The sequence below is a fragment of the Harpia harpyja genome, chromosome 17, assembly GCF_026419915.1.
Source record: "Harpia harpyja isolate bHarHar1 chromosome 17, bHarHar1 primary haplotype, whole genome shotgun sequence".
In the NCBI taxonomy this organism is placed as follows: domain Eukaryota; kingdom Metazoa; phylum Chordata; class Aves; order Accipitriformes; family Accipitridae; genus Harpia; species Harpia harpyja.
Window position 1 is genome coordinate 12,235,436 of NC_068956.1, and position 19,904 is coordinate 12,255,339.

The window sequence follows — 19,904 nt, forward strand, 5'->3', positions numbered from 1 at the left end:
AGGACTTCTCCAGCTCAGCTACCTGACGTTCTCACCTAGCATGGGCATTTCCTTAAGCCAAGATAAATCAGATCATAAACGACCTATTTCTTTCCATCGATTACAAAGGAATTGTGGTTGGCTAGCTTGAACACAGACTTGCTCAAACAGATTTCATCCAGGAGGCCTAAGGAGACAGCGATGGCATCCATTTACTGTCTTGGAAGGAGAAGACCCCTTCAAATACCTTTTGTCATGCATCAGTTATGTGTGTTACAAAATAAACCACATGGGCTTTTCTACAGTCTCCAACCATACACATAATGGATAACAAATCAAGGTTACGCAAGCAACTCTGTTTCTTCCTTTTTCTAACCTTTGAGTCCTGGCCACACTATGATAATGTTCTTACAACTCATATATAAACCCATTGCAAATCCACTGACTCCTCATATATTCAAGGAGAAAACTATTCTGGAGGGAGCAACGATCGTGGAGGATGGGACAATGGGACATATGCTTGTACAATATTTTGCTGGACCTCAGAGGAGTATCAGGAATTGTGGATCTTACTGTTGCCCTCAAAGAGGAGAATGGTTTAGTGGTCACAAACAGCAACACCAAGAACAAAGATTTGAACCACTTTTTCTGAAGGCTGCACAACTAAGCAGGTGACGTTATGAGTCTGCTGTACTGGTTTCCTCTGTCCACAGAATGGACTAGAAGCAAGAAACAATATAAGAAAGCCAACACAAAAGTTTCCATCCTTTGGTTCAGGCTTTCACTGTATACAATCCAAAACCAAACACAATGGACCTTAACAAATTTTCAGGCAACGGTACTGTTCTTAAGGGAAGTGGCAACAGGCTTGCTGGCCGTATCCACTGCTTCCCAACTGTAGATGGAAAGGATCCAACCCTTTTATGAGAGCTACTCCAAAGCTTTGAACGTGGTAAATTTCAGGCATTATCCTATAAATCAACAGCTAACTCAAAATGAAAGTCCCTACTGATAAAAGCCAGAGCATTAGCAAGAAGACTTAAGAGAAGCACTATAATGCACAGACATATCTGCCCATAACACAAGAGAAAATACCACCTATAGGACTTAGGAGCAAGAATCTCACTGTACTTTAATAACCACCAAGTTCCCAGATCTGTAACAGCTATTTATGCACCTCAATCCCTTTGGCAATGTTGGCTCTAAGGTGTTTTTAAAATCTCATCCCAAATTACAAATTATCTATGTATTTCCAGCTCATTTTCACTTCCAACTACTTCAATTCTGTTCTTGCCTGATCTATAACTTATGTTAAAACATATGGCAGTGTATTTGCTAAAATTCCCTCAAAAAGTGCATTCCCTAAATCAATTCTAAACAGCTTCAGATTTGAGATCACGAAGGGGGTGGAGGGGAGAACCTAATAGTGCTTTGTTGTTTTTCTGTTGGGTTTTTTTTTTCTTCTTGTTTTTCCCCTATGAAGCTAACTGAAGCAGCCATAAGTTATTTAGAGTTAGTTTATGAAGTGAAAATTCTATAAATTTTAGTGGAAAGGCAATTTAATCTTAGTTCCAGATATTGAAATGCTCAATATACATTTAAAAAACCCCTTCATAAAGGTTATTATTAAATACTTTGGAGAAAGATTTAGGAAAAATACTGCACATGCATTCAGTAGGAATCCCCAGTGGTTGTCTCATTTACCTCATTACACACATGCGCGCACACACACAGAGTGTTAATTGCACTCCAAAAGAAAACTGCAGGCACAGACTGCAAGAAATGATGTGGGTCCTTCCCCTGGTTCCCTCCTCCCAATGGACGCCTACTATTCTTCTAAAAATTCCCCACAGAAAAAGAGAGTGCTAATTGTAGCTATCACAAAGTGTTTTTCCATCATCACAGAAATTTAATTCCTAAATTTGAGTCAATGCACACGCAGAGGCAGAGACCAAGTAGAGGTAGGAGTGACGATGGATCCATGTAGCAATTCATTGTAGCAGGAAAAATTTAAATACACATCAAGAGCATAATCCCATAATTGGCAGATCCGCTTCAAAATCTTGAAAAGCTTATTTTCAGCCTTTTAAAGCTAACTGATGCAACACCTTCCTGTGAGAACACCATGTAGCCCAGACACTTGTCTCCTGTACCACAGAGCTACCACAAAACGCATTAGTTCCCACTTCAGGGCTTATTCTCTTACATTTTTCCAGGAACAATGTGGGACTTCTTTTTGTCCTCAGAATTAATAAGGTGCTTAGCTCAAATCTCAGTACCTGTTAAGACTTGGGAGTTTGTGCTTTCTTGTGCCAGTCAAAACTGTACAAGATGCCCAGGCAAATGGGTAGAACAGAGAACATGCTCATGCCACGGTATCAGTTAATGGTATAACCTCATCTGCAATATCAAAGGCAAGGCCACATCTCAGAAAGATCAAAGAAAATAGTAAGAACAATCAGGACCTTGAAAAATCTCTCACAGAACTGACTTAAAAAAAAAACTTGCAGAACTGTCACATGGCAGAGACATTAATTCAGAGAAAACTGGACAAAGAATGATAAGCCCAGAGAGAGGACGTCTGTTCTCCTCAACTCAAGACCTGAAAGAAATCGGTGTTAGCTGATCACCACTCATAATAAATCTTCTATTTAGGAGCTAGCACTAAGCTCCAAAAGCAAGCCTGGGGAGCAAACAGTAATGCGCTAGCACCGACAGCGATTGATTTGAGAACAGGTTGTGGGACTGCAGTTGCACTGGCAATACCAACAGAAGAGGCTGTCCACAGGTGGAGGACAGATCTTCATCCCACCTCCTAGGCTTGTTCTCCAGCATCAAACACTCTCAGGAATGAAGAAAGAAATGGTTAACGCATTAATTCCTTCAGGAGAGATAAAGTCAACCTGTACTAGTAGAAACTACCCCTTTCTCCCTGTACCCTAATACAAGTAGAACCATGGGAATGCATTTTCTCTAGGTCTGCTTATCACTGACAAGCAGTCACTCAAGTGTAAAGGCAAGAACCGGCTTTATGCCTACACACAACTGCATCGCAGCCACTCACACCACCTCTGCAAGAACAAGCTTTAGGTGAAGTACCGCAGGCTTATGCTGAATTCAGGCCCCACAGAACTGATGCAGGTTAAGAACAAGAAGTGTTTTGCCAGCAGAGGCACGTGCTCACACTTGGCCTGCTGTGCCTTTATTCTAAGTAAGTAATTCTCTGCTTTACCATCTCTCCTTAAACACTATTCTAAAATGAAAGGGGAGCAGCATTTGTTGCAACCATGGCAGAACTTTAGTTTGCTTAGAAATAAAAAAAAAGAGGAGGAGGGCAGGCTGTGAAGAAATCACTCTGCAAATTACAGGAACTGTGGTACAGCAAGGAAGTAAGGGCTTCTAATGGCCTCCAGTAAACAATACATATGCTGCTTCTGCCTGAAAAATCTATCATGCAGCTAAGTGAACGTTCCTCTGCAGACATTGTTTTTGATTGCTAGTGGGTACAGAGGCCCTCTTGGATTGGGAACCAGACAAGCCCAGGAGCGCTGGAATCCCTGCCCAGACAGCTTACAGTTCACACAGATAAGGTGACAAAGGGGAACTGGGAAGGAAAGACAACCTTGATTCCAGAAAAGAAACGTTGCTTCGTTCTCTACTTCTAAAGGTAATCCCCAAGTGTCACTAGAACTGTGAAAAGGCAGTCAAGTTGTGCATCAAAACTGGAAAAAGAAACCCACTTACACAAACTTCAGTAAAAAAATTAAATAAATAACATAAGTTTGTGTAATTTTTTTAAAATAATATTATACAAACACTTACAGCTGTAGCAGTATTTGAATCACTTAGCCTCAGCCCAAAAACTATGTTTTCTCTATGTTGGAGTAACTGAACACCCCAACTTCACAGGGGAAAAACTTCAGACATACTACAAACTTCCTTTACCCAGGCGTGTTCTGAAGATTACTTATTGTATCCATAGGCAAATGGTGTAAACTATCATTAGATTACACATAAACTGCTGATTAATTTTCAAATCTTAGTTTAATATTGGATAATAAGCTGCCTTTAGAAAGAAACATTCATGTTCTTGCCACTTATGAACAGGTAGACTTTCTGTTACTAATATGGACTACTGAGACAACATGGGACAAAAAAATTATCATGGTTGTCAAAGGAATTAGTTATGCATTTAGAGGTTTTTATTTGATTTTACTGTGTTTAGATTTTACAAAGATGCTCAAGAACAGCTGAGAAATGCTAAAAGTCATTACTAGAATGTACCAATACCAACAGTTTTTTACTCAGGGACTTTTTTTTAAAGCAAAGGTATATCAGCAAACACCTTGGTTTCATAAGAGACATACAGCTTTCAAAAATCCTGTGACCCTGAGCTAGAACTTTGAATTTATAATTAACTAATCTAATAACACACTTAAAAGAGCCTTGTTTGGACCTTTTTATGTCAGAGCAATTTATTGTGACAGAAGATTATTTTTATCAGCTTGGAGATAGCAATCTTTCTCTGAAAGAAGATACTTCCAAGGACTCAGTGTTTACAAACAAGCTGGAGTTTTCAAGAGAGAACATCTCTTATATATACAGACAACAGAAAAAAAAAGGATATACAACTGGCAGGTTGAGGATTTCACTTACTTAAAGCACTTAAAAGAAAATGGAGTTCCTTTGAAAATTCATCTCCAAGTGTGGGTTGCAGAGTCAGCTTTTTGAAGATTAAACAACTTTATAAAGAAGGAAATAATATGGTAGAGATTAAACTTCAATTTCACCTGTCTGACTTTGGGTCCTTTCATGCACTGGCTACAGAAAATTTGGCATTAACCTGAAAGCTGACATCATTTTACCATATCCAAACTCACAGGAGCAAGAAATGTCCTCTGAAGGAGGCCACTATACATACATATGTGTATATATATTTCTTAGACAGAACTTACATACCCTTAAATCTGGAGAGAAGTTGTCTGCTGAGGTGGAGATTGAGTCGGACGATATAGCAGAAGCAGATTTAGTGTGAGCAGAATGGTCCGAGTGAGAAGTGGAAGCGCTATAAAGAGAAACACCACAGTGTATCAAAACCATGCTCAAGAATGCTCAAAAGCCGGCAAGTACGGCCACTCGCTTACAGTCATATCGGGCATTTTTCACTATTTCCACCCTTTCCATTCTCAGTTATTCAGCCCTCAGCGGTGGTTTAAGAGAACCTGTTTTACTCGCCGTTGCCACGGATTACCAAAGCACACACAATTCATTACCAAATTCCAGCTCAGACTGAGCCAATGTTATCACGATCACACACTTGATCAAATCCTAAATCACAGAAACTAAGGGCCTCCATTTCAGGCTTTCAGATGGGAGATATTAGTGCGCTGCAAGGGGATGAAAACAGACAGACTCCTGAACGCATGCCAGCACAACTCCAACCGCAGCTTTACAACGATGGAAGAAACTCAGAATAAAAACTCTTTCCATCACACATAACTTTCCTCCTTCAGGTATAAGTACAACCCTCAGGGGAATTAAAAAGACTCTCAGCATACCTCTCTGGTGATACAAAGTGCGATTGCTAAATAGCAAATCAAAACAGTTATTTTCTTTTTCTATACAGTTTTTCTAGTACAGCTGTAAGCAATTAAAATAAGCTTATTTTATGGCATCTTTATGCTGTGACCTCTCCTATGACCATAATTGCTTAAAATTAGCATTCAATAATAATGCTCTTAAAAGCCCAGATGACTGTAAAGAAAGATCCTCTGTGGTACAACGATACTCCCTGAAGCCACGGTACAGCAGCGAACACTACCTGTGCCAATTAATTTCCACATTCTTACTGACCCCAGAAAGGTTTTACCTGGCTGCAAAGACACTCTGAAGGATCAGCTATCAGGCTTGCAAGCCTAGCCTTGGCCGAAGCAGAATACCAGCAGGAATATTACCATTACTATTTGTATTAATTAGACATATGACAACCTAGAAACAGCTGTATCTGAGCTTCCAAAGGGCCTGGAGATCTGTTAATTGCCTAAAAATTGTTTTGCTGCTGGTAAACAGCCACCAAAAGGCCAAAATGTTCCATTTTTATTTCTATTCTTTGGAGTTTGGCAAAGTATTGCACAGGCGGTGTTAAAAACATGAAGGACTACAGCAAAATTGGGCTCTTGCTGGGAGTTAGCCCCTTCTCTCCAAGGATTAAAGATTATTGGCAACTCTTTCATCCTACAAAGTAGAAAGTTAGAAATGGAACCTTTGGGAAAAAATTATTTAAAATAAATTATACTGGTATGCTAATCAAATAGCACAATTCCACTGAATGCATTTGCTGTAGGCAGTTCAACAGCTGATCACTCAGCTTTCCAACTTGCTCAACTCTTGCTGTGTTGCCAGGTAAACTCACGTAAGTTCAGATGGACAGTGGCACTTGTGCACACAACGCTGCTCACACTGCAGCAGCCCCAAAGTCTCTGTCCCCAGCAGAAAATAATCTTACACTAAAATAACAAGAACTGAATCTGCAAAGCCTCCCATTCTTATGGATCAAACGGCCTCACACATACACTGAATTTGTGTACAGTTTCACATTACAACAAAATTGATATAAAAGTGGCCGCTGCTGCTGAACAGGCTGCTCGCTTTCCGCTCTCTTCCTCCTCCTCTCACCACTGCCATCTCCATTGTGCTGGATGAGCATCACAGGATGCAGGGTTCAATTTGCTGATCTGCCGGCGCAGTAAACTATTAATAAATATGAAGAGAGTCTTCTGTGGGATAACAGGGCTGATTGGATTCATTATATGTCTGTATAAATCATCAGATGCAGCACACGGAGAGGGAGGGAATCTGTATCTGGAGATGATGAGGAAGGCTGAGAGCACTTCTGCGACAGCAGCCTGCAGGCATGCTAAATCAGGCTTAGCATTAAACCACATTTTTACATTACTTTACTTAAACGAGCTCAGACCCCTGGATGTGTTCCCTTGAAACTCCTTTCAGCCCGGTTTCTGCATGGTCAGCCTTCATCTTCCAAGTGTTCATGCTCATGTTTGCAACTGTTTAATTAATTTGATTTTTAAAAGCGGGGGGAGGGAGGAAAAAAAAAAAGTCACACTGAATTTAATTGTTCCACAAAGCAGCACCAGTTTACTTCACAGCAAGCCATAAGGAAATGGTACTTTTTATCAGCAAAGAGCAAGCAAATACTGAGATGCCTTTATCACTGGGCAAAAACCCTGACTTCTGTCCCTGGGTCCCCACCACGCTTTCTCCCACGCCAGCTCCAGCCGGGGGAGCCAGAGGCTCGGAGTAAGCCTCCAGAAGCCATGTCTTCTAGCTCCCTCCCCTTTCAGGGCCCAGAATTTTGTGTATTTAAATGCATTTTAAAGGTCAGCAACTCTGCTGTGTTTAGAAGTCATTTAGCACAGGTGTAAATAACTAAGCAAGGGGCACACCAGCAGCTAACCTGGCACATGGGCACCACATAGGACAGCCTACTCACTGAACAACCACCGCTAAATCACTGAGCACAGTAACCTATTAGTAGAAGCATTTGCATCAAGAATTTCACATCCTTTAGTCACAGAAAAGGGAGCTGGAAAGGCTGGAAAGGTTTAATGGAGTGTGCTAGCCTCTCTGCCTCCAAGCTAGGACAAGCTACACCCAAACAACTCCTGAGAGCTGTCTGTCTAACCTGCTCTTAACAGCTCCCAGGGAGGGACAGTGCTAACAAAAGGATCAAAATTTCACCCGTTTTTCTGCTTACACATTGTCTGCCTTGGTACATTCCCAGTGTCTACCTAATACACAAGGAGTGATTATCTAATCATTGTAGACCAAAGATTTTTATGAAATTGTTAATTTCACTTGAGCAGGCTAAGGGGCAAACTGCTTTACGCAGGAAAAAAAAGAGAACCATAATCCACAGCATGTCTGAGCTGTGAAAGTGTTTCGTGTTTGTTGATCACACTTGGCTTCAAGTGGGTTTTAATGAAGGAAAGCATTTGCATTTTAGAAGTGGATTTTCAAAAGCTCCCTCCTCCACCAGCGTCCTTCTGCTCCCGCAGAAACCACCGGTGAAGCCTCCCTCCAGCGACAGCAGTGCGAGCTTTTGGGAAGCGCTGCCTGCACACACAGCAAACAATACCGCTTGGATTATGCTGCTCTGCACAGTATGCATAGGTTGCATATGTTTGGCTCGCTGCCTCTGTTCTCCTCATCCATCATTTATAGGGAGCTGAGATGGAACGAAGGAGCAGACAACCGAAACGCTGTTGGCTTGCAGCTCCCTCCTCTTATCACTGTCAGGCAGCTGCACAGCTCCAGCTCCGCTGCTTAGCGAACTAATTAACCTGATGTCCCTGCATGCACATGAGAAGTTTATTAGCTTCAGTGGTTTAGTCAATCTCTGATGCCAAGGCAAAAGGAAAGATCCTCAAACCACGCAGTTTCATATGCCTTTGGGTGGGTGAGAGTGGGAGAGCGTCCTGGGGCCGACATGCAAACTCGGAATGAGGAGACCAGAGCTCCCTCCACACTTTGCCACCAGCCCTTCTGCATCACCTTGGGCAAATCATTTACTCCTGCTTCTGTCACAGCTTCTGCACGTTATCGCAGCTTTTGCCAACATAAAGCTAAAGCTGTCTCGTACAATACTTTTGGCAGCATGATGGGGTACTTCTGGTATCAGTCTAAAATGCTGAGGACTCCACCAAAGATGCTCTGTTCTCACAGGGACATACCCCAATGTCACCAGTAAGACAACACAGAGCAAACCTTAGGGATGGCACGGGCACAACGGTCAGACATAACTCCTGGGTTCAGGGGCACCTGACAAACACTTGAGAGCACAGGTAGGTTTGGGCAGATTCCAGCAAGGGTTACAAATCAGTGCAGCTGTGCCAATCACTGCTAGCTGAAGGTCTGGTTCAATACAACTTAATAAACGTGCAAAATAACGATATTATCTCTGAACGTCATTAAGGTTCTAGGAAACAACATATAGTCAGGTTCACAAAATGCTTTGAGCTCTTCCTACAGGAAAGAAAGTGAGTGCAGATGTTCCTGTGAGGAACCTGTGAAGACCAAGGACCTCCTGGAACATTTATCTTCCCATGCTTCAGGCTCAAGCAGCTCCACACAGTCCCTGCTGACGGATGTCTGTGTTAAGTGCAAAAAGAGACCCCTACAACAGCTCAAAAGCACCTTCAGGGAAAGCACCTTACTCCTGCTACTGCCATCCCTGCTTCTCTTCTCCTTCCTCCCTCCCCATGCAGAAGCAGGAAACAGGTTTAGGATGCAATTAACATTGATCTATGTCTTTCATCTTAGTAATTATTTTTATTATTTAAATGTGTTTCTTATGGCCAGATTTTGAATGATAAATGAGTCCAAATGAGAGCTGTCGGCACAATGATCTTGTACAGTATCTGCACGCAGTATTAACCCTTTGGCTATATGGAATACATATATGCAACTAATAAGAGAATTACAATGGAAACGAAGCACAATGACTCAACTCCTGATAAAGTATTCTTTGTTATTATTAGGACTATCCCACAACATGCCAGATGGTTTTCAAACATAATTCAGACTCAGACAGATGCCCTCCGGTGATTCTTGTTCAGGCAATTGAAAGGTATTACTGCATCCGTAGCAGAACTGAAGGTATGCCAGTGTGCTTAGCTTAAACTGTCAACAAAGATGTAAAGAAGCTGCAAACAGAAGTGTCTGAGACATGCAAACTTACCCCATTAAAGTATGAAGGTACAGGGGACATATCTTGGGGGAAAGAAGTGATAAAGTGTTATAGCCACTTCAAAAAGCGCCATTAAATGGCATCTGCCAAAGTCATCCGAGGCAATCTCTACCCCCAGACCCCTGCAATCTAAAAAACACGGTGTATAAGAAAGCCAAGGAAAAGAAATAAAAACTTGCAGTTGCCATTTGTTTCACCAACTGTTACCAAAAGAGTTTGAATATGAAGTTACTACTTTCCTAGAGTAGATAAGCAACAGTTTTCCCTGGAAGGAGAAAGCACAAGTATAGCTTCTGAAGATGGCAATTTGACCACATGAGGGTCTGAGCGCGACACAGTGAACTCCGGTCAGGTAGAAGATAAGCACGGAGATGCAAAGGAAGCGCCCAAATCGAACTGTGAAACCCCGCAGCTTTAAGCTGATGCAGACAAGTACACCATTTATATAGGACTGAGTTCTCCTCCCTGTATCCTTATCCCTATCGTAGGAAATTTAATACAACGTTCTTTGTACTCCAAAAAGAGGGTAGCTTCCTTCCCTTTCCTCACCCTCCACAGGAAGGAAAACTCTTAGGAGATCTCTATGAAGAGCTTTCTGTGAACATCAGCCTAAGGACAACCACACTATACAACCTCTTCTCTCAGGCCATGTGACCCAAGAAGAAAGTCACGACAACCAATTTCACGTATCACATAAAACTTCACAACAACTTCTGGCAAAACTTGAGACAAAGGTCATGACATTACTTTAAGGGATGGTCCAGCTAAACCATCCCAGCTTGTAATTGCTGAGAACGGTCATTTCCAAGCAAGCATCTTAAAGGTGTGCCTCATTCTGTTCAGCAAGAACATAAAAAACATACACATATATTCCTTCTGCTATACTTCTGTTCAGCAAGAATATAAAAAGTATACACATACTTGCCTTCCTAAAGATAAGAAACAATCCTATGCAGAAAGGGACTGGCTACAACGGGGGTGGTGAGACAGTGGAACAGGTTGCACAGAGAAGCTGTGAACACCCCACCACTGGAAGCATTCAAGGCCAGGTTGGATGGGGTTTTGAGCAACCTGATCTAGTGAAAGATGTCCCTGCCCATGGCAGGGGGGTTGGAACCAGATGATCTTTAAAGGTCCCTTCCAACCAAAACCATTTTATGATCCTATGGGTAGCAACTCCCTGAGAAACTACTGCTAATTTCTGAAGACACTTGTTCAGACTTTGAAAACTGAGGAAGAAACCTTTGTCTTGCTCAAAAAAAGAAAAAAAGACAACAAAAGGGGAAAAAAAAATTAAGGCGGAAAAATACCCCCATGACTGGGAACCTGTGTCCGAGTTTAACTCCGAGAACTCTGCAAAAAACTGATGGGACAGGAGGAAAACACATCTCTGGAAAATACACCATTTTTATTAACAGCATATACATAGGGCTCAAAGACACCTATTTTTTTGTACCAGTGTCTTAAAATACTGACCTGGCTCACTCCTATAAGTAACACAACCAAAATTCAGTCAGTGGTGATAGTCACCTCTCCAGCACCTTCTTTATGAATATTCCTTCCCTGCCAGTACAACAAGTAGCTGCTTCATTGCTTGCAGAGGTGTGACAGTGACTCAGACACTAATTGGCATGAGCTGCTCACACCATTTCTTCTGCATCAAACTGAATGTTTTGTTTCAATAGTCACTGAACTGACTCGGAAAACAGGTGATAAAATGCACCACTGGGCAATACAGTTTCAGCCACAGAGGTCATAAATGAGAAAAACACCACAGAGGGCAAATTTCCATTTCCTCTCTTCCTGTTTTTTTAAGAGTTTCTCATTATGTACATTCCTAAAATTAATCACGGTGAAAACTGCAAATTAATGATGACTAGTGGCAAATACAATTTAATTTGGAAGTTTCAGGTGCCAAGAGAGCAGCAGGATCCAGTTGGTTCAGATTTACAGCAGGGCCATGAATAGGAGCACCTGCAGCACTTGGGCACTTCTCTTTAAAGTATAAGGACACAGAGGTTTTGAGCGCTCCCGGCTCACTTCCCAAATTCAAGCCGACAACTCTCCCTCCTCAATACTTTCAACACTCCTGTTTCTTTCAGAGAAGGAAAAAGAAATACTGAAAAACCTTCTGGGTCTCATCAGAGCAGAGGGAGACAAACCGGTGCTTGTTCCCCATGAATATGACTTTGTCCTAGCTAGTACTGGCTGAACTGGCCTGGGAAATCCAGCTGCTGCCCACATCAGGCTCTCCCATTTACAGCAGCTCTCTGTGGATCTGTGCTAAGGCTAAGCGATCCCCATAGTCCTTATCTGTACATATATATATAAGGGTACTCAGAAGTCCCTCGTACGCCTGTGTTCAGGCAAGCACTTGAAAGCACAGCTGGCATCTGACTGAACCTGGGCCTTGCAGCAGGAGCTGGGCACGCTGGCTTCCACTCTGCCACAGGGCAGTAACAGGCTCTGCCACTGTAAATTAAGTTTTAGCATCTTAACACCATCTCTCCCAGGACAGGAATCCCACAGCGCTTGGCACTGCGCATGCCCATAATAACAGGCAACCCGTCTCCTGAAGAGCTTACATGGATGGACAAAGGAGTAGTAACTCCAGCGAGCAGCAACTCAATCTTAATTCTTGACTGCGAAATAGAAAATCAAAACAGGCTTATCCTACTTAGACAAGTACCAAAGGAAACTATGCAGAGCATACATGAGATGCACCCTTACCCCCTCCGAACACCCAGTACTCTCTTTTTAGGCACACACAGAATAGACTACTGCTGCATTTCAGAAGTACACGGAACTCACAATTTTTCTAAACATTTAAAGATCCTACTTTAACCTCTGCTTGACCTGTAACAATCTCAGAGGGGAAAAAAAGAAGGCATAAACAAATATGCTTTTGAAGGAAAGAAAAGCACCAACCGCCAGGCTTCCTCTGGCATTCAGAGGAGGCAGACAGTTATATAATATAATAATGTACCCTCTCCATTCAGAAGGGCCTGCAACGTCTGAGCTTAACGACATCTTAAAAAGAAGCCATTTCTGCAAACAAATCCTTGTGCATGTGTGTGACAGACCTAAAATAGCCCCCCACGCCACTTGCCTGAATGAAAAAGATTCACTTCTGTTGCCAGGCAAAGCCGGGTCTCAGTCCAACTTCAATGTTCCAAAGGAGGAAAATGTCATTTTTTAAAAGTTGATCCTTCTAAGTAGCATCCTGAGCTGAATATGTAGTACATGTTTTCCCATGAGCCATAAAGAGAATGTCCTATATTTTGACCGTGAACAAGCTTTTCTAGGAATGCAAATTTTGCTCTCAATGGTTACACAATGGACTACAGTGTCACAAGCACCGTTCGTGCTCCATTAGTCATTCTTTTTTTTTTAAACACAAATTCACAAAAGGCCTACAGTGTGTGTAGAACACTTGCTAAACAATAGGCTGATTGTTTAAAATATTTGCAAGATTCCGAGAATAGAAGGCCAACACCCAAAGACAAACCAATATGCAGCACGTAATTAATAACAGCGAGCAGCCCACAGTATCATACTTTCATGAGTCAAACAATCCAGAAGGTAAAAAAGAGGAAGAACAGCAGCTATCAGAGGCCTGAACCGATATCCTCTGATCAGCACATGGAAGATAACTACAAAATGATCTGTATTCACGAGAGGAAAAAAAGGGGAGTTAGGTTTATAAGAAGCTCCACGCTGGTATGGGATGGTGCTCAGCTACAAGGAAGAAAACAGAAGAAAAAAAAAAAAAATTATTTTTCAAGAAGTTGTTAGACTTCTGCAGGGAACTGACATTTTACCTCTGTTTCACCAACTAAATTTAAGCCTGTATCTACGGAGTCCAAAATTAGTTACTACCTCCTGAAAGCAGGCTGATAATCCAGTACTTTGGTCTGATTCCAGTTCCTAATGGAAACGTTTGACTTGCAAAATCCACCACTAGCACAAGCGCCTTCGCTTGCAGCATTAGGAGTTTGGGCAGCGAGTGGTGGGCAAGGCAAGCAACCCACCTTCCCCAGGTGAGACGCAATGGAAAGGCAGCCTGGTCGTTCTGGCTCTGCCCTAGGGCTTGGGAGAAACGTTCCACAGACTTCCCGGAGATGGTGTGCACATCTGGGTCTGTGCTCCAAAGCTCTGGGGTTTCCAATCACCAGGACAGACCCTTACCACTGAAAATAAATTAAGACTATAAGGTGAAGAGGGGTTCAAAACACAATCCTGCTTACCATCAACACAAACAAGGTTGCCTGCTAGAACAGTGCTCCCATCCGCTCATCTCTGCGCCTTCCTACACATTAGGTTATTGCTATGCTTTTGGGGATCATTTGGGGTTGTTCAGGAGCTAGAGCCTTTGGTTTCAAATATAAGGTGCTGCGGAGGGCAGGACTGAACTAGAAGTGAAGAAGATGCCCCCTCCCCCTGAGAAAACACTATTTCTAGGTCAAAAAAACATGGCTGAGGGAGAGAAGTTCCAGCACCTCAGGCTTCAGATGGTGCAGCACTTGAAGAAGTGCTGCACAGTGACAGAGTGAAAGCCATTAGGAAGATCAGTGATTGACTGGAGGTCTGGCAAGTGATTGCTCCGGCCGTGACAAACCAGCACGTGCTGACCTGCAGCCTTCTCCCCCAAACAGCCCAGGCTGCAGCCTGGGCAGTCCACAGCCACGGGGCTCTCCATGCAGCATGACTGCCTCTAGCACAAAGGCAACTCAAGAATCCAAATCCAAGTGCTTCCTGGTGCTACAAGACCACCCGTGTCTCTTATCCCTGCCTGTGGAAGAAGCTGATTCCAGGGCCCGGGACATTTTGTGGCAGAGAAGTAAGAGACCTTAGTGGTGCTGCCATCTCCTACATCAGAGCAACCTCGGATTTACCACTGCACCCCACAGGAGAAAAAGGGCTGGCAACATCTAACTGCCTCCCCAAGCACTTTGAATGCAGACAAAAGTCATGACGGAAATCCTACATACAGTTCAAAACCACTCTTGCAGTTCACCAGTATTTATATTTACCATACAAACTTCCACCCCCTTCCTTTAAAATATATTAAGCCAGAGAAAAACACATACAAGTAAAAAATTATCAGGATTTTGATGCAAATCCAAACAGTCCCATGATAAGCTGCAATAACAACTCCAGAGTCTGAGAGCAAGAAGCAGAAAAAATGGAAACCAATACAGGATATCAAATCTTTTGTTTGCTTGTTAATATTTATTTATTTATTTATTTAGAAAAATATTAACTTGATCAAGGAAAGAAATAGAAATAATACCTACATTAGTAAGTACTCACTTTAGGACAGAAAGGAGAACTGGATAAAAAGATAAAACTTCTTTTTTACTATTTGTATTCCAGCAGTGCCTTAATTTCTAGTTACATGCTAAGAACCAGTTATGTATAGTTTAACCAAATATATGTATACTTCCCACAGTTCATGTGCTGTCTCATGTTTTCTTTAGATTCCTACCTATTTCGCTGTTGAAAAAACACCTTGGAATGTAACACATATTGTTAAATGTTCTGATTTTCTTTCAAACACACACCACACAACTCCCTCACCCCAATAAACCAAACACCCACAGGAATTAAAAATACCAGGGATTTACTCATCAATGACATTATTTGTTCCATCCTGGGAAAAAACAAAAGGAAGAAAGAATATATAAATGCAGCCAATCTGGAGAGTCTTGCATCACCTAGCAAAACTGATGTAGCGTAACACCTTGATAAGCTTTCACAGACACTACACAGCTCCGTGCTCTGCCAGACTCGGCTCAAAAAAGAATTGGGAACAACTATATTCTGTTGGCAGCCCAGCCCCTGCATGAAATTGGTTCCTAGCAGAGTCTCAAGGCTAAAGTAAGACAAGTGTTCAATAATTTGGGGTCTTTTATTTCCCAAAATTCAAGCATCCCAACAGGATGTTTTTAGAAACACTGAACACCTGTATCTTGTCACAACTTCCAGAAAGACCAGCATCTTTGAAGATTGTGGTCCATCAGTCGAAGTCCCCAGGTTCAACAGTCGTACCTGGGACCAGGTTTCCCCACAAACTCAGTCCCGTTTATTGTCTAAATACAAAGCCCAGTTTCCAAAGTGCTCAGCAGCCATTGATTTCTATATGGCCCAGATTTGCCAAAGAGCTCTGCAAACTCATTCACCCCACTGGCCAGTTGTAGGGTATACACTGAAAACAAAAGTCTTTCAAATTCCTCCACCTTACAACGAAACGAGGCACACAAATTTTGCAAGCTCATCTGAAGATTTTCTGTAAATCAGTTCTCATGCGCCTGAAATGAGGACTAATCTAAGATCACCCACAGCCACTTCCTCCTGCCACTTCTGCTTCCTCAAGCAGAAGTCAGTGTATGCAAAAACCAAACCCAAACAGGAGTAGGATCAATGAGGCCTGGATGGTTCAGCTCCCGATGGTAGATACCACAGGTGTCTATGCTTCCACTTCGTCAATGGAAACCCAGGGAATGGAGTCTAGACAACAGTTCAGCTCTCCCAGAGTGGGCACTTATCTTGTTCAATTGAATTACTTGTGGAGTGTACTGACTCTGCTGAGGGTAGGGAAGTTTTAGATACCTACTTCACATGAAGATATTCTACTTCACATGGATCTGAACTAGATCCTGCCCCGGTTTTCAGAAGATGAGTGTCTTGTGGCAGAGAAGTTTGTATTTGCTTTTTGTTTTCAACTGAACACAGCCTTTAGCAGACACCAGAGAAAGCACATGGAAAGAAGGAAATGCAAAAATGAAAGAATATAATGTATTTCTCCAACCTGAGAAAAGCCTTGTCCACAAGAATCTGCACATATTTGTGACATCTTTCTCATCTAGGTATGCCCTTATGTTGAAAAAGGAACAAGCTTTTTCTGTAATGGAAAAACTGACGTGGGCTCCCTTCCCATCTCCATCTTTGTTTAAATGCAAAACTTGTCATAAGTTATTACTTTCACTCCTCTGTCAAACATGGTTCAAGTTGTCCAACTGTTACAAAAACTATTAGTGGACAAACCAGACAGATATACACACATACATGAAGAAACGGGGCTTAGGAAACCAGACTACAAATCTCTGCTTGCTACTCAGTTGCAAACAGATTTAGTTAATATGTCAAAAAGAGGAACCACATGAGTTAAGAAACAGCTCCTTCCTTTTTTGGAGTGGAGAACAACCCAAACTCAATGCACTTTTTACCCCTACCACAACGATGGGGAGGGAGTTCTGTGTAGGTGGTCACATCTGAATTACTCACTGTAGGCTCTTCTTACAGTCACCGGGGAGAAACTGAGATGACTCACTCTTCCCCATTGTCTACAAAAAGAAACCCAGAGACTAGCAGAGATCTGTATCAATCCAGTCAGATGAGACAAAACTCATCCAGGGTACCTGTATTTTTCTTTGTGGAAGGTGGAAGCAGGAGGTGGAATCTAGAATCAGAATATGTTTTAGCAAAAAAAGATAAAAGATGTCCCTCCGTGGTGCCGGAGGCAGCAGTGATCAGCAGAAGCTGTACCCCACCAGATGGTAACAAGCAAAGGCCAAGACTGCTCTGCTGGCACAAGTCCTGAGCACATCTACAAACAGTCTCACCACACTCTTCTTCTCATACCCCAGCGTTTAATGACCATTCTGGTAACATGTTTCTTCACCTTTGAGGAAAAAGTCTTGGGAAGCACTCTCTCATGAGGTGTGGGGGCTCATTTTCAATGTAGAAGTGGTATGTCCATTCTTAGACTAGAGGATGCAGCCCAAATTTTCAAGAACAGCCCACTCCAAAAGTCAATTTGGGTAAAATGTGAGCAGAAGATCCCGCATTTTTAATTTCTTTATCAGAGGTGTTCTATTTACAAATGAGATGCTGATCAGTTTTGATTTGTTAAAGGTATCCCATTTGCTGGTTAAACCAACCTCTTCTCTGACAGTCATCCTTCAGCAGCTCATCTCTGGTAGTAGAGGTTTCAGTGACCTGCCCCCACCTTCAGCATCTGCTCTCCACAGCAGCCAGACAGCCCCTATAATCTTCCATATGTAACCAACTCGTTCACAGGCTTCAGCTCTTTCATGGGCAGATTTAGCTGAAACAGTTGATGAGGCTAGTCCTACTACCTATCTGTGCAATCTTTCTCTTCAAGAAGACCACCATCTTATAGCAGTGATATCAACTGAAATCAACAATAGGATTTATTAGCACAGCAATAAAAATAGCACAAATGCTTTATTTTCACTAAAGGCAGGAGGTATGAATGAGGCTGTAGTTCAGGAGCTCAGTAATTCAGGTATTGGTGCTTTTTGTGCCAGGGGAAAAAACAACAAACCACCAAACACTTTGCTCACAAAACACCAAGCAATTATCAGATGTATACTCACTCCACCAGTTAAATTTTGTTCAGAAAAATATAGCTGGGTTAAACTTTATCCCTGTCATTCAGTACTGCCATTGCTCTTCGTAGGCCAGAAGCTTTGTAGTGAATTTTCAAGGCCTCGGGACCAAGGTTTGTTACTCTTGCTTTGCCTGAACTTTCTTGGCCTCCCTGCAGCTTTGTTTTACTTGGTCTAGTTGTGAATTTCTGTGAGTGGCCAGGTGTCTGTATCTACTTTGTTTTATTTTGTTTGTGTGTGGTAGCACCACAGTTTTGCACATATAGCAGTAACCAGCAGTTATTCTATATAGAATGAGTTGTCTACCACTAATGTAATGACTTCGTATAGAGAAATACAACAGCCCAGTATGAGAGTAGAGGCCTGGAGAAGTGGAGATGTGCCAGGACGTGGCACAGGCTTGGCACTGGAGACCACGGCTATAAACAACTCACCAATGGTCAGTTAAAGAAACGCAGACTTGGAGCTGGACAAAACTGGTTTTAGGGGTAACAAAGAGAACAAAGAAATAGTATCCAATACCCATAAAAGCAAATATAAAAGCCAATACCCATATATAGCAAAAATCAGATGTAATGTGGAATTGCAGACCAATGAAGAAAGAGATAGGTATAAAGTTGTTTTACCAAACATACTAAAACGATCCCAGCTGGATCCTACAGTAAGGAAAGAAGAAACCATCAACATGAACCTCATACTTCTCCCAGCAAAGTACTCCAGCTGCTGACATCTTGCCGTAACACCCACCACCACCAGAATAAAACCAGCAACCTTGGGACCCAGAGGAGTATGGGAGGGGTAAGCATAACACCAGGAAGAGGAGTAGAAACTAAGAACTGTACGTATGACAGTTTTAACTGCATTATTATTCTTCCTTTTTTCTGTAATAATTGCATCTGGACTGATAATGATTAGACTTTCAAAATTTCAGTTACACTAACAATAAATTCTTTGCTATATAAAGATGTGCTGCCTTTTTGCCCGTGAACAAGATTTTGAGTGTAACACTTTGTACGGGCATGTAATCTCTTTACATCACAGTAAATAAATCCAGATAAAAATGTTGTTTTATTCTAAACAGGTGTTGCCTGTCTTCCCAGAACAAAGAAAAAAAAACCCATAAACTTGTGTTTTTCTAACTAGTTCAGCAGAAATATGATCACATACCCACACCTGACCCAGATCAAATTTGAACCACTGGGTGACCTACCATTAATGATTCTGGAGCCACGGCCAGATGACTACAGAAAGGCCAGATGTGTAAAGTGGGAGCATTTGTACAGAGCTAACAAAATGACTAGAACATCACCTTGAAGGGGTTATGGACTAGAAAACTGCTAACACTTTCTCTTCATCAAATACATCAGGGTTTATAAAGCAATGGAAAAGAATTCATGGAGCAGAGAGGAGAGAGAGAAGCAAGGAAAAGAGCTACCTTGAAATCACTGGAAAATTACTGAGTGAGAACATAGTCTGGCAAAAGAAACTACAGATGGTAGGAAAAGGAAAAACAAATACTTGAAAAGTTCCACTGATTTTTTGTTGTCTTTCACTGACTTTCTTCTTCAATTAGCTCCCAGTTACTGGGACTATAAAAGAACCAGCTGGTTTTTAGTTAAAAATGAAGACGGGGGTAATTACCGTGACAGTGCCTCTTCTGTATTCTCACTTCCCTGAGTTACCCCAAACACCTCTACAAACCAAGTACTTCATTACCTTACTGTGACCCTTTTCTTCATGGTGGA

General features: G+C 42.0%; 1 protein-coding gene across 2 annotated transcripts in view; it reads right to left on the reverse strand.

The window, feature by feature from the left end:
- MTMR2 (myotubularin related protein 2) overlaps positions 1 to 19,904 on the reverse strand; it is a 67,000-nt gene that overhangs the window by 40,424 nt on the left and 6,672 nt on the right. The window contains exon 2 of one of the 2 annotated variants that reach the window (XM_052813022.1): positions 4,939 to 5,044. The exons of the other annotated variant lie outside the window; for it this stretch is intronic. Coding sequence (XP_052668982.1) covers positions 4,939 to 5,044 — 106 coding nt within the window. The remainder of the gene's footprint in view (positions 1 to 4,938; positions 5,045 to 19,904) is intronic. 2 annotated transcript variants of the gene reach the window in all.